The sequence below is a fragment of the Pithys albifrons genome, chromosome 5 (genome assembly GCF_047495875.1).
Source record: "Pithys albifrons albifrons isolate INPA30051 chromosome 5, PitAlb_v1, whole genome shotgun sequence".
Taxonomy (NCBI): domain Eukaryota; kingdom Metazoa; phylum Chordata; class Aves; order Passeriformes; family Thamnophilidae; genus Pithys; species Pithys albifrons.
In genome coordinates this window covers 36,133,424-36,153,277 of record NC_092462.1, presented here as the reverse complement: position 1 = coordinate 36,153,277, position 19,854 = coordinate 36,133,424, and the positions used below count along the sequence as shown (strand labels likewise).

Genomic DNA, 19,854 nt, shown 5'->3' with positions numbered 1-19,854 from the left:
CAGTAACCCAGAGGGCTGTGCAGCCCTTCTGAGGGACCTCAACAAGTTTGAGATGTGCAGAGAAGAACTGTCTGAAGTTGAACAAAGGCAAATTTGGGGTCTTGTACCTGGGGAGGAATAACCCCAGGCATCAGTAGAGGTTGGGGGCCAAGCTGCTGAAAAGCAGTTCTGTGGAGAAGGAACTGGGGGTCCTGGTGGACAGCAAGCTGTCCATGAGCTGGCAGTGTGTCCCTATGAATAAGAAGGCCAAGGGTCTCCTGGGGTACATTAGAAAGAGCATTGCCAGCAGTTGAGGGAGGTGATCCTGCCCCTCAACTCAGCTTTATTGAGGCCACATCTGGAGTGTTTTGTCCAGTTCTGGGCTCCTCAGTATAAGAAAGACATGGAGATCTTGGGGCAGGTACAGCAGATGTTGATAAAAATGATTAGGGTACTGGAGCAGCTCTGTTATGATGACAAGCTGAGGGAGCTGGGCCTGTGAGCCTTGAGAAGAAATGACTGAGAGGAGACCTTGTTAAAGTTTATAATTATCTGAAAGGGGGTGTCAAGAGGATGGGGCCAGGCTCTTCTTGGTGCTGCCAAGCAATAGAACATGAGGCAATGGGCAGAAACTGATGCACAGGAAGTTCCATCTGAATATGAGGAAGAATTTCTTTGCTGTGAGGGTGACCAAGCACTGAAACAGATTACCCAGAGAAGTTGTGGTGTCTCCCTCATGGGAGATATGCAAGAACTGTCTGGACACAATCCTGTGCCATGTGTTCTAGGATGGCCCTGCTTGACCAGGGAGGTTGGACCAGATGACCCACTGTGGTCCCTTCCAGCCTTACCCATTCTGTGATTTTGAGAAACCTTTCCTGGTTCAGGAATCTTCTGAGCCACAAAGGAATACCACTAGGAGAATGTCTGGGGCAAAATATCAATACCTGACTTCTTGGACATCTCCAGTTAGTCAGTGTTGTTGTTAGGGTACTGGGCTAGATGGACTTTATAGTCTCATCCAGTACTGAAAGTTTGATGTCAGGCCCTTTTATAGTTTAAAATTATTATTGTAAATAAGAACTGTGAAGGTAGTTTTCTGATCACAGAGAAGTCAAGTAAAAGTGTGTTGTTTTTCGTGTCATTAAATATGTGGTAGTTAACCTTCCTTTGGAGATGCTTTGATACACCCACATATAAAGGTGCTCCATAAAAATTGTCTGCTTTATTTTAACAGCAACAGTTGTGTATGCATTTTGCCCTGGTAGAGCTGTGTGATACAAAAGATTGGAAACTGGATTTAACTTGCCTGCCTGATTTAAATGATGATTCACTGGTCATAAATCTTGCACATTACTATGAAGTCGAATACACTAAAGGTATTAATCATTGTTGAACCGTTTGCTTTCTTATATTTTTTTACTTTATTAAGCTGCGAAATGGGAATGAACCTGCTTGTATGAGCAGAAATGAGCAGTTTTCTAATGACCCATATAGCAATGGTTACATTTTATGGAATAATAAGGAAACATTTTTTCTGTAACCAAGTTTAGAAAATCACATATGCAAGTGTCTTACACCAGTACTCATTCAGAATAATTTAGCATGTCATGATGTACCACCTGTACTAATACACAGAATAGTAATATAACAATAGATAGCAAGAGTTCTGAGTCACTGTTACTGGGTATTCTCAATTCTGTTTGATTTTCAGGCGGGTTTTTATTAATTTGATTTTGTCCTAGTGCAACACTGTCAGACACTAGATTCAATCCCTACTGTTACTGTGACATTGAATAAACTTTTAATTTCATATGAGATTGATTCAGGCATTATCACATATTGTCTTAAAAATACATTAATTTGGGAGCTGGAGCTTTATGGACACCATCAGATGTGTTAAGATTAACACAAAAAGTTATCAAAGCTGACAGAAAAAGAAAATATGGAAAAAGATTTGTAGCAAAGGTTCTTTCAGAGTAATTGCCTGTGGGAAATCCTCTGCCATGAGTCTGTCTCTGTGATAATAAACGAGAACACTTTATTAATCTAGTCACAAGGAGTCCTATATGCACCTCAGTAAAGCAAGTGTAGAGGAGTTTTTAAAGAAAATATAAATTAGGAATATGAAACATTTGTTTTTATATTGATACTTATTATTGGGCACTAAAAGAAATAAATTCAAGATTCTGCCTTGCAGGAGGTGAAGGTGAGAGAAATTCTTCTTTAGCTGTAAAGCTTGCCAACGTCCACAGACAGTCTAAATCTGATGGTCTTTTCCAAAACTCATATTCTCAGGTCATTTAGTTATTTACACTGGAAATGTACAGCATTCTGTTCCAATTTGTTCTAGCAACCAAACCCTTATATAAAAGTGAAGTTTTTGGGCCTGATGCTGCATAGGTGAATATATATATTTTCAACTTGAGTAAACTCAATTTTAAAGCATCTTTCCTTTTTTTTTTTTGCCTCTTTTTTTTTTCTTCTTCTTCCTTTCTTGTGCAGGATTAGAATTCCAAAAGGATTTGGGGAAAGAAGTGGAGAATGACTACCAACTTTTGTGGGCCACTGTAAAGAAATTGTCTGCGATATACAGTTTTGGAGATGCTTTCCCAGTACGAAAAACATCCCAAGTATTTCTTGAACAGGAGCGGACTGTTGCCAGCAGAGGTACTGGCAACTCCACACGTTAGAGTCTTAAAAGTATGATCCTCATTGCTGTCACTAAAAGGGCTAGAAGTACTGGTCTGATTTTTATTTTGATCACAAATCTAATTCATGCTTCATGGATATTGTCCGCCACCCTTTCAGCCTACTGGCAAAACTTGCAGCTGATGCCAAAAGAAGGCTGACCTGGCCTTACTGGTGACATTCTGACTCCACTGAGGACAGCACAAGTATTGTTATTAACTTCGTGGGGAATTGGGTTTAGTTTCATGGCTACTACCCCAAATCTAATGTATGTGTTGTAAAAACATGTTACAAGTAGTGTAATACAAGTCATAGTTAAAAAAAGCATACTAAGTACTCATATTTAATTATGCTACAGGAAGACTGTCTCTGAGGAGCATCTTTGACATAACATTATGCAAATACTGGGCATGGGAGCAGCAAATTAAGCAAATTTATTATTGTTGCCTTAGTGATAGAGAGTCCAGCCATCACTGTAGCTCACAGTGCAGTTCTTCAAAGTTTTAGGAATATGACTCATCCATGAGCGTCTTAAGTGACACTGTCATCCTGTAGCCCATAATTGGGGAAAGGCATGATTGGCTCAGCAATCGTTTTCTTCCCTCTCTTACAAGATCTGTTCTGAATATCTGGAAGGATTAGGTAGAATTTTTTGCCTGATACCTGACATTGCTTGAGAACTGGCTTTGTTACAACCTTCAAGTATTTGTTTCAAACTTATGAAATGGTATAAATCTCTAGAAGAGACAGTTGGTAAGAAACTCAGTAATGGCTGGAATTCTACTTAAATTTGTGGGTGTTCTTCAGGTGGTTTCAAAGATGTCAAGTGGGCAAAGTGGGTTCTAGCAGGCAAAAAAGTGAGTTTCTTTGTTTTGTGTAGAATATTAGGGCATCTTTTGGCAATTGTATTTCCTACTTCTGTATCTCCTTTGGCCATCCTGAAGACTGAAATTGTGGCTAGACTTTCACCATAGGAAGGATGTGCAATGTTACTTGCAGTCTTTAGTCATGCAGTTTGAAACTGCATATTCAGAAGACTGTGATCTTCATAGAACCAGTGCAGAAATGCAGATGGATGTGAGATGGGATAGTTTGTAGCATTCAAAAAGCTACCACAGGTGTCTAAAATGGATCCGGAGAACAACTACTTGAAAGCAATACTGATGACTGCTTCATTCTTCTTTCCATGTTTGAGAAGAAAAAGTGAAGCTAGTGAACTGCTGATTCCTTTTAATTGCTGATTAGTTTTAATTTACAGAATTTAATTTATAATGTAACTTGGCAGAATTTTAAGCATGATATGCAATTATATATATTCTTAATTAAACAATTATTTTTTTCAGACTGTAAAGTCTATGAAGAAGAAATTCCTAACATTGGACTAATCCCAGTGAAATCTGATCTTGTTCAAATTTATGCTGGAGATGTTTTGAAAGACCTACCTGTTTTAAAATGGTACCTGTATGCTTTTTTCCTAATACAGTAACACTATATGGGCTTATTTTCTACTCCCTTGCACTTTGCATCCATACTATGCTAAATTTTTACAAATGTAGAAATGTTTTTTGTTATGCCTGGGTAAAATTTTAGGTATACATTTATATGTATTGGTATGAATATTAACAGAAAGGTCAGAACAAGAATGGTTGAGTCCGTCTGTCCATATTTTCTCATGCTGTTATTTGTTTGCATTATATCTTTGATTGTTAGTCTGCATTCTACAACTGTTTTTCTAAATGTAAAATTTGTGTTTGAAAGGCCTTGTCCTAACTTGAAAAGCTCTGACTGATTTCAGGAAAAGAAAAATATTAAATAAAAATACTGAAAAAAGTAAGAAGAGGTTATCCTTTACATTTGCTCTGCTATTTATGGAAGTGGGTTTTGTGCTATGCAATGAGTATTTTATAGCCAGTGTGTGAATTATGTAGTTACATTGCCTTCTGTGATTAATCTATTTGAAAATAAATGAAAAATGGGGTTTTACTTTGTTAGTATTTCTTTCTGAAAAATTGAGGCTATCTTGACATACTATATTTGGGGTAAAATTAAACCCTTTATTGGTTTTCTGCCACAATATAACTGTGTTTTGATAAAGACCCAATTTTCAAATGGTTCATTGCAGATGCTAGAAAACACTTTTAATTTCTGCTCTGTTTAATATTTATGTATTTCAGCAATGACCCTGCAATTACTTCACTTACTAAAACCAAGGAATATGATGAACTTCATCACTGGCATTCTGACAGACCTTTGACTGAGGAATATGAGCGAGTATCACACAGTGCTAATGGTAAGAATAACTAACACAAAGCCCATGGGCCGGTATTGCCTAGAACAGTATTGTAAAGGTTATCGTGGGTTTGCAGAAAAATGTTTCAGACAATGTTGGCAGCTGTACAAGTACCTGCCGAACTGGAGCTACTGCAATAGCCAAATTACACTGAAACTGATGTGCCTGTGCATTATGTGTGTGAATTTTGTATTATCTTACATAGATCTGAATATAACAGAATGAGTACTTATGGTCAGATGTTCATCGTGTATTCCCTTTTGCCTGCAAAATGCTTCAAATATTTATACAAACAAACTATGTATACGTGAAGTTTAATGTGTAAATATGTAGTTTGGATAATGGTTAGTAAGCACATTCATGCATGTGGAAAATTTGCTCAAATGGTTGAATAGTGTATGCATAACCAATCTTTGTGAACAGAATTAAAAGAAGAAGTAAAAGAGGTTGTCATGGTTTTACCCCAGTCAGCAGCTAAGCATCAGGCAGCCACTCATTCACTTTCCCCAGAGTGGGGGAGAAAATCAGAAGGGTGGAAGTGAGAAAACTTGGGAATTGAGATAAAGACCATTTCATAGGTAGAGCAAAGGCCATGCACGTGAGCAAAGCAAAACAAGGAATTCACCACTTCCCATGGGCAGGCGGGTGTTGAGTCATCTCCAAGAAAGCAGGGCTCTGTCACACACAACAGTTACTTGGGAAGACAAAACGTCATTGCTCCAAACATCTACCCATTCCTTCTTTCCCAGACTTTATTGCTGAGCATGACACTGTATGGTATGGAATATCCCACTTGTCAGCTGGGACCAGTTGTCCCAGCTGCATCTTATCCCAACTTCTTGTGCACTCCCACCCCCCTCACCAGCAGAAAAGGTCAGGATTCTGTGCCAGGACTGCTCAGCAATAACATACCTGATTTATCAACACTGTTTCCAGCACAAATCTAAAATACAGCCCATACCAGCTACTATGAAGAAAGGGAACCCTATTCCACTAAAACCAGCAAGAAGTAAATTTTAGTTTCTATTATTATTGATATTATGCATTATAATTTCCTATTAAATTTTTCCAGTTTGCAATACTAAGGGAAACAAGCCATGGACTTAGCTTTGAACTTATATTTACATTGGTAAATGTAAACTATATTGACTATATGATACTGGATGTAGCAGCAATTACACAAAAATTTCTCAGAAAGATATTCCTATCATCTGTTGCATCATGCAGTGAATGAAACTGTGAAAAACCTACCAGAAGTAGAGAATTCATAGATTACCATCAGTACTTCTAATGTTGATTATGGTTTTTATTCCGTGACTTAGAAATACTGTTTCCTGAGTGGGTATTTGTAGTACTTGGCCTATGAAACCAAAATTCAATCTGCTCTTCTTTTTGACTGGATGATTTTTGGCATTCTTCTGTGCACTGTGATTTCACTGGGAAGTTTGGAGAACATCACCTGCAGAATAGTAGCTAGAGCAGCTTTCATAATGTTGGAGCTGAAGGTTTATGACCAATCCGGAGGAGAAGAGGGCCCTCTCTCTTGCATGCCTTCCATGAATACTCCCACCTCCTGAGATGGGTCTTCACATTTAGAAGCAGAATTATTGTTTTGATTTTAGGACAGAGAAAGACAGATGCTTGAGTGTGGAAGTATTCATGTGTTCAGTTCAATATCTTCCATTCCCTAGCAAAAGTGTTGTTCCAGCAGATTTATTTATTTCTGTACTGATGGCAGACTCTTATTTTCCTGGGGAAGAAGTATCTTCTGATCATTTGACTTTCCTTCAGAAGACACCTTCCTATTTTCATGGACTGTGTGAGAAGCCTAGGCATTTTTGTGAAACTGTAGTAACTTTCAGACATCCTACTTTTTGTTTTCTAGTATTTTTAATGTGTGTCTAAAGTAGTTTCAATTTGGCTCTGTTGCCTGTTTCTCAAATAGTTCAAAGTACTGTTGGATTTCAGTGAGTCTTGGTAACCAGCCTCTTTCAAAATGTGGTTTTGTCCTTTAGGTCAGTGAGGAGTTTTTAGGAAATTTGTCCATTAACCAGGTATCTTTGCTTGTAACAGATTAGTCTGGAATTATATCAGAGACTTTTTTAATCAATTATATTTGTTTGTAACAAAATCCAAAGATCCAAAAGAAAGAAGAGAACTACAGAAGTTACAGACTTTTCGCTACCTTTATGGAAGCACTCTGGATAACAGTCCTTCAAAACTTATTGTATGTCAAGCAGATGTGTCAGGGAATGCTAAAGCTGCAGTCAAAAAGGCACAAAAAAAGCATGTGAGTATATTCAAGTTGGTCTTTCCAAAGATTTTTTCTACTATCCAGGAAAAGATTTCTTCTATGAGTCCCACAGTGGAAGTTTTGTATTCTGAATGCACTAGTAGTCCACAGTTGAAGAAATTTAAATTGTTTTTGTGCTTCAAATCTAATTAGCTAATTGATAAATATGTTTTTGTTCCTAGTTAAGCATCCTGATGTGTGATTATATTTTCACAGGCACAAGTAAAAAAAAAAAAAAAACAAACTATGAACTTTGTAAAGGTTAAGAGTTTTTGGCTCATGACCAGTGTTATAATGTGGAGTGAGGGAAACTGGATTTCATGAGTTTAATTTTACTTTAAGAAACTGTTGAGAAATACTGGAAAAGCCCCCACAATTCACTTATGTATTTCCCTGCACTGTTTGGAAACATTGTCGTGAAAGATCCTGTAGGTATTGCAATTAATCCTAACTATGTGACCATTGTCAGACATCACAGGGTATGTAGCATGTACTTACAGACAATACTGAGCAATGGTAATTTGAGCAATATTTCATAATAACCTGTAGTATGGATTACAGATTACGGGCTGTTGAATTACTACTAAAACTCTATATATAACTTTAACTTCAAGTAACTTTAAACTTACTTAACTTACTGAAAAGCATCCTAATATGATCAGAATTACTATTCGTTATATATGAAATAAAAGCTTGACATTTAACGTTTAGACATCTGCTATTGTGTTTTTCTACATTTGTCCTTTTATACTATTTGTGAAGCTTTATACTGAAGTTTAGGGAAGCTCTTTTGAGCAACATGTATGTTGGATTCATTATGTCTCCTTCAAAACGAAGTACTATTTAAAAAAATTCCCAAAACACAATGCGTCATACACATTAATTGAAAACTATAAAGCATCTGCTGTAATGAAGTGAGTAGCTTTCTGTAGATGATGCTTGGACAGAGTGATGATTATTTCTAAATATATTCATTTTATTGAATAGAAAAGTAAAGCGGAAATAATTACAGAGGAAAACAAAAGGCGGCTAGAAGCTAAGGAAGAGGAAAAAGAACAGGAAAAGTGGCAAGCTTTATGTGAGACAACTGTAAAGAAAATAAAAGAAAACCAGACTGTTGGAATAAATGCTTTGGAGAAGTTTCTCAAGACCCTTAAAAGTAGATCTGTGAAGTTCAGTGTAGAAATGACAGCACTATCAGCCTGTTTACAAGCGTGGAAGGAACACTGCAGAGAACAAGGTATGATAGCCAAATTCATTTTAGTAGTCAGCTTCCACTCACTGGACATTCTCATCTGTAATAATGACATGTAAATACAGCCCTGATTCAGAATCATGAAAGGTGTCTTTAAGTATTTACAGGCTCTGGTCCCCTTTTGCAATTTCAAGATCCTTTGGGTCAGATACTAAGCATCCAGTGAAATCAGATTGTAGCTATTTTCCTGTGTTGTTTGTAAACATTGCATACATAAATAATTTATTTAATTTACAGATCTTTAATAATTATGCAGCATGCACAGTAAAATGTATCTATATATATATATCATGGATTGTTCAATAGGCTGAGGTGGTTAGCTTGCAGTTTGAATGATGACAATCTGCACAAGAAATCTGCGTTACTATGATTAGTGACCTCCTGTTTCACCAGAATTAAGTTGTTCAGTCCATACCCTCAGTTAGGAGAGTCCAAACACACACTGCTCTAAACATGTTGAGAAGTATTGTAAACATTGGAGTGAAGTATGTTGCTAATAAGATTGAACAACAAATTTGTGCATCAGGAAAGTGGTATGGAGGAGGTCAGTTATTGCATAGATGTCAGAAATATGATTTCTTTTTATAAATAAAGAGTGTGCAGAAGCAGATAGACTTATTTGAGTTGTTAGTCTTCAGTAGCACTCATTATAGAGGTAAAAGGAGTGTGGCTCGTCTTTGTTTAGTTGTCTTTAAATAAAATTAATTCTTTTAAATATTGTGAGTTTGATTGGATGGCTAAGGTCTGCTCTAAAAATACCTAATATCAGAAGACTCTCAATGATACAATCAGCTCTCAGATAATGGTAGGCTTTTTTTTTAAAGGAAACAAATCTAAAGATTTAAGTAAAGCTGTTCAAGCCATGAGGAGAATTCATATCCTCCTTGAAAAATATCGAGATCTAATGGAGGAACCACATCTGCAAAAGCTGACTAAGTATTTGAAACTCCTTGGATTTGAGAATCTGGCATGCTCTCTCTCTGGCCAGGTAACTTTATAGTCTGTAATAATCCTACTGTGACTGGATCTGTAGCTGAATTTCAATGATGATTTTTTAAGCAATGAATAGTGTGTAGAACATCAATATTGAGCTTATTTTATTTTACGTTGTGGCATAAGATTTGAAACTGTCTATTCTTGCTTCAGGTATTAATCTTCTTTAGGTTCATGTATAATTTCTCTGATTGATTTGAGGGCTAGCTGCCAAAATAAACCACGTCCTCTTGAGTAAATTGAACTTCATATGGTTGGAAAGATACCCTTTGAAACAGACATCAAAATTAATTTGCTCTAGTTATGTCTCTCTGAGGCCTTAGACATGTCTGAGAGGTACCTGAAGTTCAGTCCGTCACATCCATTGAGCTTTGCATCTTAAAAATTAATATTAGAAGCTAAACAATGAGCAGCTGCTCTGTAACAGGTCCAAATGTTCTTCTTCAGAAAATGGAAATTTTTTGAGACCGTAAAGATGGATGAAAACTATTCAGTTTGATGTTATGGTATTCCTGATCACTTCTGAAGGAAACAGTTTCCGATACTGAATTGCTTGTCCTTATTAGCACAGTGGAGACCATCAGTAGCTGTACTGAAATTGGCCTGAAGTAATTTCTCCAAGGATTGACCTTATGCTTTTCTGCATGTTAGCAACCTGTCCACTGGCTGATTTAAGAGAGTTTCGTATCTTTATGTGTGGATGGTATGTTATTAGGGAAGGGGATACTAGAAGAAGGAGGCAGAAGAGGGAGTATGTCACTCGGACAGGAGAGAGGGTATGTAACTCAGCTTGGAAGAATATGAAGTCAATAGCAAAAGGAAGGAAGGTTATCTGAATTGTAAAACTAGTATCAGTCACTTCAGCATCTCATTTTTCAGGCTCAGTGGAGTTAGGAATTTTTGGAAGCTTATTTTTGGAGACTGTTTATCATCCTTCCTTGTGGTTCAGGATAGAGGTGAGGGAGCAAGTGAATCTTTTGTAAGAAATTTTCTTTCCTGTCAGAGTGGAAATTATTTGTCTTGTTTTCTGTATGAATTCAACTGGTACATGATGACTGCTTGTTCTATGCTACATAATTATTTTAAAGGTGTTTGCTGTTTCACATAAGGTATATTACATTTTAGGAAGTAGAATGGAAACATCCAAGGATGTCAAAAGTTTGTTATCAAGGTTTGTGATGCTAGAAGAAATATGTTGTCAAATTTATGTCTGGCTCAGAAGGGTTCTACATCAGTTGATGCTTTTTGGAGTTATTTTTACTTTTGCAAAGTTGGAGAAACTTTAGGAATAACTGAAATTTTCAGGAATAACTGAAAATATTTCTTTCAAGAAATTAAAGTTTTGAAATCTCCGTCCTTGGAGACAGAAAAAAAATTGGCTGAATACAGCCCTGAGTGACCCAGCTTAAAAGCAACTGTTTCTGTCATTGAGTTGTATTGACATCCAGATATACATAGAATTCTTAAGGTTGGAAAAGACCTCCAAGATCATCAAGTCCAAGCATTGACAACCTAAATTATTCAGTGATTTTCTGAGCTTCTAGTGTATGTTATACACATAGTACTTTTCTATACAGCCCTCAGGGTCACATGTTGTAACCAGATGCATCCATGAACATTAAATTTGATATGTCTTAGGGTACCCAGGCAGTGTTATTGAATTTTGTTTTGACAATGTGATTCGTTGCACAAGGGATCAGAGCAGAGTGAAGAGGAGAGACATAAATATATGATGAGAAGGCTCTGGCAGGCAATAGCTTGGAGCTTTTGACTGCTAGCCAGTTTTCAAAACCAACACCAACACCAATACTGGTTATGGAAGACATAGAAGTTTCAGAAGATCATCCCCTTTGAAAAGCAGTAAGTGTAATGCTGATGTAAGACTGTATGGTGTAGATTTCTGTGAGAAATTATTAAAAAATTGTCTGCACTTTTCATATATTTTCAAAGCTTGCAGAATTCAGCAGAGCAGAAGATGTGCAGAAGAGATTCTTAGTCTCTTTCTGCCTTTGAAACCAACTTGAATTTTCTTTTGACCTTATAGACAGGAGAAAGTAGTAAACAGAATAGAAGCAAATATGCTATCAAAGTGGGTTCAGCTCGCTTTCAGCTACAATACATGGATTGTTACTTGCTCAGAGAAGAGAGAAATGATCCAGATCCCCGAGTGCAACATTTCATACCAGATGCATGGCAGGTAATGAGACACAAACTCTTTGCATAAATTTAATGGAAATTATATTCTTTTTGTCTGTCAGACCAAATAATTGCAACAGACAAGTTATAATTTGTAGTTTCTTTTTTTCATGACTAACAATTTAAGAGGAAAGAATGCAATCATAAAACAAGCAGGTAAACTCTGACTTTCTGTACTGTAAAATCTGTATATAAAGTCTATATGCAGAAATAAAAGATGTTTTCACAGAAAGAGCACTCAATATAAACTTAATGACAAGAGACTTTGACATAAGTATCTGCTTTTCTCTTAGCGAGAACTTCTTGATGCTGTAGATAATAATGAGTCTGCGGTGATTGTTGCTCCCACTTCCTCAGGGAAAACATATGCATCATATTATTGCATGGAAAAAGTTCTGAAAATGAGCAATGAAGCAGTACTTGTGTATGTTGCTCCTACAAAGGTAAGGCCGCATCCTACTACATACTCTGTATACATGACTATGATATTTCTCAAGATGATTTGGAAACTGTTTGGGGTAACATGTTAGGCAATTTTATTCGATATGTATGTTTTATTAGCAACAGAATATTTACATTCTGTTTTATATTTACATTTATAAAAGCATGATTACAAAAATATCTTCAAAATATTTCAGCTCACATAGAGTTTTTGTATATTAATATCTGTATAGCTAGGGTCAGAAACATTAATACATACAAAAGTTCTGTAAGTAGCATGTTAGGTAAATGATGACAGTACCAAAAGTCTACCAGTATGATGAAAGTAGTGTTAGAAAACGTCAATGACTAAGCAAGTCATGTTTTTCTGATTGAGTTCACCTTTAGATTCTTCAAGGGGAAATTTATGAAACTGTAGATAGTGGGTTATTTTTTAGTGAGAATTCTATCCTAATAGTTAAAAACTGATTTAAGTGCTGACATACAATGTTTTGATTTCTTCCAAAACTTATTTTAATGTTCAGTGATATGATTTTTGGGTAGTGAATTGCATATGCTGTTATTCAAGAACAACCTCTATGGATTATTTTCTGTAAGTAAAATTAAAATTGTTTGTATTTGTACTCTGGTTGGGTATCAAAATAATCTTTTCATTTAAGCATCAGTCTGGATGCAGAAATGTATTTTAAACATGCAGTTTTGTTAATGATCTGCTTTGTTTAAGGCCCTTGTAAACCAAGTGGCGGGAACCGTATACAGTCGATTCACCAAGAGTCTTCCAGATGGATTGGCACTGTGTGGAGTCTTCACACGAGATTATCACAATGATGTCCTGAATTCTCAGGTATATATTTGTGGGTGTTTTAACATGTATTAATAATAACTACTTCTGTATTTCATCTGGCTTCTGAAAATGTTAATTCTAGTTAGAACAATGGAGCCATTACTTAATACAAAGTTCAGGAAAAATCTATGGGTATCTGTACTTAAGTATGTAAGTCTATGGCATACAACCTCACCTATTCATTCTTAGTGGACATGCAGGTGATTGCTTGCTCTGGTTAAAAGAAAAACCATTTTACTCCTTTGGTTACCAGCATACAGCAGATGCCTTACAGAAATCCAGACAGAACACATCAGTGTCTTTTCCCTTGTGCACTGGTGTAGTCACTCCACTATGAAAGGCCACTAGGCTGGTCTTACTGGTACTGGGGAGCCCAGAACTGAACACAGGACTTCAGGTGTGGCCTCATCAGTGCTGAGTAGAGGCGAAACATACCTCTGTGATTTACTGGCAAAACTGCTCCTAGTGCAGTCCAGGAAATCATTAGCCTTCTTTGCCACCAGGGTACTCTGCTTCCTTGTGCTTAACCTGTGTCTACTGACAACTTCAGGTCCTTTTCTGAAGTTGCTTCCCAGCTGGACAGCCCCCAGCATATACTGGGACATGGGCTTGCTGCTCCCCAGATAAAGAATTTTGTGCAGCTCCCTGTTGAACTTCATGAGGTTCCTGTCACCCCACTTCTCCAGCCTTTGGGTGACAGCACAACCCTCTGGCATGTCAACCACTCCTCCCAGTTTGGTGGCATTAGCAGACCTGCTGAGGATACCCTTTTCCCCATCAACCAGACTGTTAATGAAGATGTTGAACAGGATCAGACCCACTGTTGATCCCTGGGCTACACCACTGGTTACTGGCCTCAGATAGACTTTGTATCACTAATCATCAGCCTCTAGGCCTTGTCTTCCAACCAGTTTTTTAATCCACTCACTGTCTGGTTATCTGGCCCATACTTCAACAGCTACAACATACTTCAACAGCTTGTGGGAAATGCTGTTTAAAGCCTTACTTAAGACAATATCTACTGTTATCCCCACATCTACCAAGCCAGTCTTTTCATCCTACAATTTAGTGAAGCATGACTTCCCCATGATGAATTCATGCTGGAATACTCCTGATGTCTTTCTTATTCTGTGTTTGCTTGGAAATGATTTCCAAGATTAGTTGCCCCATCACCTTCCCAGGATGGAAGTGAGTAACGAGCCTGTACTTTCCTGTGTCTTCTTTCTCTCTTTCTTGAAGACAGCAGTGACAAATCACGCATTCATTCTTGCTTACCTTGAAATCACATACATATATATTAAGTGCTTTTTAAATATAGAATCTACTAATCAGTTTGGTTAATCAGTTTGCTTGAAAATAATGCTTTGCAAACTTTTCTTCTTAGATACTAGTGACAGTGCCTCAATGCTTAGAAATCTTGATGCTGTCTCCTCGTTGCCAGAAATGGACCCAACGAATAAAATATGTTATTTTTGATGAGGTAGGCATCTTTTAATAGCAATTAATTTAACAAATATAAGAAAAACCTTGAGCAAAAATGATGGTCACCTTTTTTTTAATTACATCCATTATTACTGGTAAAAAAACAGCTTTCAAAAGTACTGTTTCAGACTGGCTTTTCCCTGTTTGCTGATAGTGTTTATGTCATCCAGTGAAAGAACTTAAAATTCTGTTAGTCTTCAAGAGGACATACAATTCAATCAAAATTACCAGGAACTTCCTTTATGTCTCCCAAGCCAGTCAGCTGAAAAACTAAAAGCCACCACTGTAGTCTCCATGGCACAAATAGACCATTCCAGATTGGGATCATATACATTTCACATCACAAAGTATTTATCAGGCTTTCCAGGAAAAAGTCCATGATTAATCTTGTTAAAATTCCTCCTGTATTCTTTCTTGTAGATAGAGTTAATTGCTACTGATGCCAATGAGTATGTAAGGTACAAACAGTCAAAGTAGTGTTGAAATTTAGACTAATTTGCTATCTAGTTAAGTCTGAAGAGGGATTTACTGAACATTTGATTTGGATCTGTGGTCATTTGCTACAACATAAGGATTATTCACTTCTGATCTTGCCAAACTTCCAATTTTTGCAAAACACAAAATAAATCCTGTTATGAGTACATATTCATGATGAACATTTCTTCTTTTCTTTTAACCCTTTTTCTTCAAAACCTAGATCCATTGTCTTGGCGGTGAAATTGGAGCAGAGGTTTGGGAACATCTTCTGGTAACAATTCGATGTCCATTTTTGGCCCTCTCTGCTACTGTCAGTGACCCAGAACACCTAACTGAGTGCGTGTGGAATTTTATGGCCCATGGGAGCATATTTAAATTAGATATGAGCTGTTTTAGATAGACAGATCAGTTAGTATTGGAAAGACAACTGATTTGGAGTTACAGTGTTACACATATTTTGCTACCCTCACTCCCTAACTGACACAAAACAATACCATAATTCTTGCCTTTGTAATGAGAACACACACTTCTTATTCCTTCAGACCCCGGAACTAAGCTGTGCAGAGGAATTCAGCAGGCTTTTACATCTATTTGAATTGCCAAAGCACACTTATCCATCATCATTCAGGGAAAACACCTGTACTATATAATAAGGGTGCCATTTCACTTTTTTTTTTGCACCCTGGGATAAGCTGGAGAAAATTGCACTGAAGTTGGTGAGAAGGGACTGGAAATTCTAAAGGAGAAATTAAGCAGATTGTAGTAATCCATCTATTATAGCTGTACTGATTTTCTTAAAATATTTTTACTTTTTTTGTTTTATGTTTGCACTGTAGGTGGTTACAATCTGTGAAAAGGTATTGGCAACTTGCTGAGAATAAAATAGAAAGAAGCTCTACAAACTCTGAAAACTTTACAAAAAAATGTAAAGCGAAATCTAAAGTACAAGAACAAAAGAAATCGTATCGTGTTAGACTAGGTGTGTATCGCAGTATTCTGAGACTAAGAAATAAACTTTAGTGTGTTCTGTAAAAACTTTAATCATGGTATGTAAACGTAAGTGTATTGTGTTTTGTTTTGTTGTTTTTTTTTTCTTTTAAATAAGAACAAATCTTACAGGATTAAATACTTGCTTTTTCAAACAACGAAGTGCAACATGACAGCATTTTTGTCTCTTTGCAGTCTTGTATGAAGAAAGATGCAATGATTTGGAAAAGTACGTGTGTTCTCTAAAGGGCAGTGATTTTACAATTGAACATTATCATCCATGTGGTGCATTAACAGTCAATCATGTAAGCATAATCCTGGTGTCAGCATTGTTTATCAACTGTTACATTTAGGCAACATAGATTCTCTCAAAATTACTTCTGTAATTTGCTTTTGTTTAAACTCCTTGCAGATGGAGAACTACGGTATTCCTTCAGATCTTTCTCTATCTCCACGAGAGAGCATCCAGCTTTATGACACAATGGCAAAAGTCTGGCAACAGTGGCCAAGGGCACAGGTGTGTATACACAGCTGTGGGCAAAATATATCAAAATAAATAGATGACCAAGGACTAGAGTAAGAAAGTAAGAGATTAACAACTCTTTATAATAAGTTTAAATATTAATATTGTTCCAGGAGCTAGATCCTGAGGAGTTTCTCTCTTTCAAGAATAAAGTAGTAATAAAAAAGACAGATGCAAGGAAATATGAACAGGAACTGAAGAAAGAACTGAGCAAATGGATTGCGCTTGGCCAAAGACAGAAGGTAACAGTTTATAGAGGGCACCTTCTTAAGACAGTGTATGGTTTTAATGGAATAGTAATTATATCAATATATCAATATATTATGGGAGTTTGCTGCTTTACTTGAAAGATAAGCATTATTTGTAGCATTCCCGTAAGCATTTTCAAGGTGATATTTTCATAAGCATCTCTTAGAATCAGACTTCTGATACTGCTGTGAGATATCAATTCATGATTCCTTAGGGTACCTCCTAAAATTGGTGAGAATGTGGTACCCTTGTTCTGCTTTTTTAGTCTACCTCTTGTTTGTTGCTTGTATGAAACCTTCTGTGTAACCACAGACATTATATATGTTCCCATGTAAAAGACAGAAATTCAAGCAATTAGCTGGAAACCTACTCCTTGTTTGGAGACCACCTATTCCTATATCATAGAAAGGAATTTGAAACTGTGATTAATTGACAAGGAAAAAAAAAAATATCTGAGAAACCCACAAAATTCTTAAAATATGACACTTAGATGTAAATATATTTCATAATCAGTGTTAGTGATACTTTATTATTTGCACAGTGACGGTAGCAATGAATTCTATTTTGAGCTCTTGCCAAAGTCAGTTGATAACTTTCAGACCTTTTAGTCTGTAAACTATAAGTGACTATTCCAGTTCTGAATGATTTCAAAAAATCTGAAGTGATAGAATTTGACAGAGGAAAATGGAGTATTCATATTTGTTAGCCTCCAGCTGGAAGTAACCTCCACAAAATACTACTTTGATCAGGTAAACGAAGTACTGGAGCACCTTAAACCAAAGCCTGTGGAATTCTCAGAACAGGACAAGTGGAAGCATTTTGCAAACTTTGTTGAGAAATTACATGAGATGGATAAGTTGCCTGCCATATTTTTTATGTAAGTATATACATTTCATGTATTATACATGTGTTGCCTATATTTAGAAAACTGGAGACAAGCACTGATATGGCTTGGCAAATGCCATTTACGTGATGTGTAATACCTTCGCTTTAAAAATGAAGGTCTACGAGCTGTAACAACCCATGTATCTTTATGGCACTAAAGGTTTAGCTGAAATAAAACCGTGAGCATTTAATGACTGTGTGGAAAGAGTAGAATCCATGCACAATGTCTGCAAAAATTACAAGTAATTTAATCACATTAAAGTCAGGTTCTCAGTTGCTTTGCTCCAGTGTAGTCAGTAAAATTTGTGGAAAGTGTATGCGATCTGCTTAGAGGTAGAAATTATTTGTGTAAGGTCAGATTTGGCAGGGGAAAGGGTGAAATGTGGTCCTGTTAATGTATTAATTTGCTACATGATGAGGGTTCCACTGCATAGCCTCTAAAAATCTCATCTTACATCCAGTGACAATGAATCAGTCAACCTGGTTTGCATATGAGATGTAATTACCTAATATCAAACACACACAACTTAGATCCTACCAACAGTACCATTATTGTCAGTGATATTGCTAATATTAGTACATTAGGCATGTACTTCAATGCTGAACTTAATAAAAATAAGCTACTTATCAGTAAATAGCTGTCTAGTGCATATTCTTGCTGTAATAATGCATCAGAACAACAGTGAATATGGAAAGTTTGCTATCTCTGTCTGAAGCCTTGCCTGTCCTTGCATTAGACACAAAGATTAACATGTTCACTGCTATTTCGGTTCTCACATGCTGTGTGGGAAGGTGAAAATTTTGCTCCCGATCTTGGTGTCTGACAGATTTGAATGTGAATATTTTAATGGGTTTGGATGCAACCTCATTATATGCGTCGCTAGCATCATGTATGGTTTTAGTTAACATCATCTGCTTGCTGCAAGAGGAATGAAAGAAATTATTTTTGAGAGTGAAGCTGGAGAAGTCTTTGTCTCAGTTAAAATCCAAACAGTCCAATACTGAAAAAGCTATGAGGAAGAACAGCCATCTAGATGAAGAAAGATAGGCACTGATTCTCAGTTGGGTAGTTGAGAGGAATTAAAGCTACAGTTTACTTTATCTGTGTGTCCAAGTGTCTATCTCAGGGAAACATAGAGTTGAACACACTTCCTATGGATAACACTTCCTATGGTAGAACCGTTTTACCACTCAGTTTCGTACTAATAGCCATTTGAAAGTGAATGTGGACTATGAGTTGGACATGGAAAAAGGACAAGCTTCTAATGTTCAGATTCTAATTATCATCAGATGATAAGTTCACTGAACACTATTGTAATAGCATTACATATAAATTAAAACCTAACAGAGTTCACCTAATTGATGTATATTATATATTGTTTACTTCAAGATTAAACATCCATTCAGTGGAACATGCAGCTCTGACTGTATTCTTCAATTTGCTGAAAAAACAAAAAACTGTACACAGTCCAGATCCTGGAAGGGAAAAAGAACATTTCAGGGAAGAACTAAGAAAAGTGACCAAAATGCTAAAAAAATACCCTGAGTAAGTATTATGTGTTATTAAAAAGCTTGTGTATTATGACAGAGCATAATTTTGTAATAACTTGTTTCTGGGGATTGCACCTTTCAGCAGCATATTATTCCAGCTTGCAGTACAGTAGTCCTGTTCTTTGTGCTCTAATGCCCCGCCCTGTAGGAGCAGCTGAGAGGTGGGTATCAGTCAGCAGTACCTGCTGCAGAGCCAGGCAGCAGCAAGACTCCAGTGCTCTTGACACTGGGTGAGGTTCTGGCGCTACAACAGAAGACTCAAAGAGAGAGACCTGAGTATATGAGATTGGTCAGTTTGGAATAATTAACTATTCAGATACCAACCACATCAGAACAGCTCTTTTTCCAAACAGTAACTTTAGTCATGCAACTCTTAAAAACAGTGTAGCATTTGACTCTCATACTGGGTCAGCCGCTATGGGAATATATTTTCATAGTTCAGCTCCACCAGGGTCGTGGATCTGTGGAATACAGGTTCACTTAACTGGTGAGATCCTATTTGAATATTTGTCAGCCTTTTGCTTGGATTGTACTGTATTTTTTTCCCCCTTAACCTTTAATTTTATTGATTTATGATCATAGAGTATAGATTTTTGTAAGAGACTTGGCAATGAAATATGGCTATAGTTACCAGGAATGTCAGGAACCTAAAACATCATAGTTTTGTCCTCTTAATGATGACAATTTATGGCGCGTTCTTTGGACATAATACCATGGA

The 19,854-nt window shown here is 36.7% G+C and overlaps 1 protein-coding gene across 1 annotated transcript in view; it reads left to right on the top strand.

Annotated features, from left to right (window-relative positions):
• Window positions 1-19,854, top strand: part of LOC139672348 (probable ATP-dependent RNA helicase DDX60) — a 44,601-nt gene that overhangs the window by 9,250 nt on the left and 15,497 nt on the right. The window contains exons 11-28 of the mRNA XM_071556212.1: window positions 1,217-1,358; window positions 2,485-2,649; window positions 4,014-4,125; window positions 4,845-4,960; window positions 7,099-7,250; window positions 8,241-8,493; window positions 9,333-9,496; window positions 11,546-11,698; window positions 11,991-12,140; window positions 12,863-12,982; window positions 14,367-14,462; window positions 15,162-15,277; window positions 15,778-15,920; window positions 16,124-16,233; window positions 16,341-16,445; window positions 16,565-16,693; window positions 17,450-17,577; window positions 18,976-19,131. Coding sequence (XP_071412313.1) covers window positions 1,217-1,358; window positions 2,485-2,649; window positions 4,014-4,125; window positions 4,845-4,960; window positions 7,099-7,250; window positions 8,241-8,493; window positions 9,333-9,496; window positions 11,546-11,698; window positions 11,991-12,140; window positions 12,863-12,982; window positions 14,367-14,462; window positions 15,162-15,277; window positions 15,778-15,920; window positions 16,124-16,233; window positions 16,341-16,445; window positions 16,565-16,693; window positions 17,450-17,577; window positions 18,976-19,131 — 2,510 coding nt within the window. The remainder of the gene's footprint in view (window positions 1-1,216; window positions 1,359-2,484; window positions 2,650-4,013; window positions 4,126-4,844; window positions 4,961-7,098; window positions 7,251-8,240; window positions 8,494-9,332; window positions 9,497-11,545; window positions 11,699-11,990; window positions 12,141-12,862; window positions 12,983-14,366; window positions 14,463-15,161; window positions 15,278-15,777; window positions 15,921-16,123; window positions 16,234-16,340; window positions 16,446-16,564; window positions 16,694-17,449; window positions 17,578-18,975; window positions 19,132-19,854) is intronic.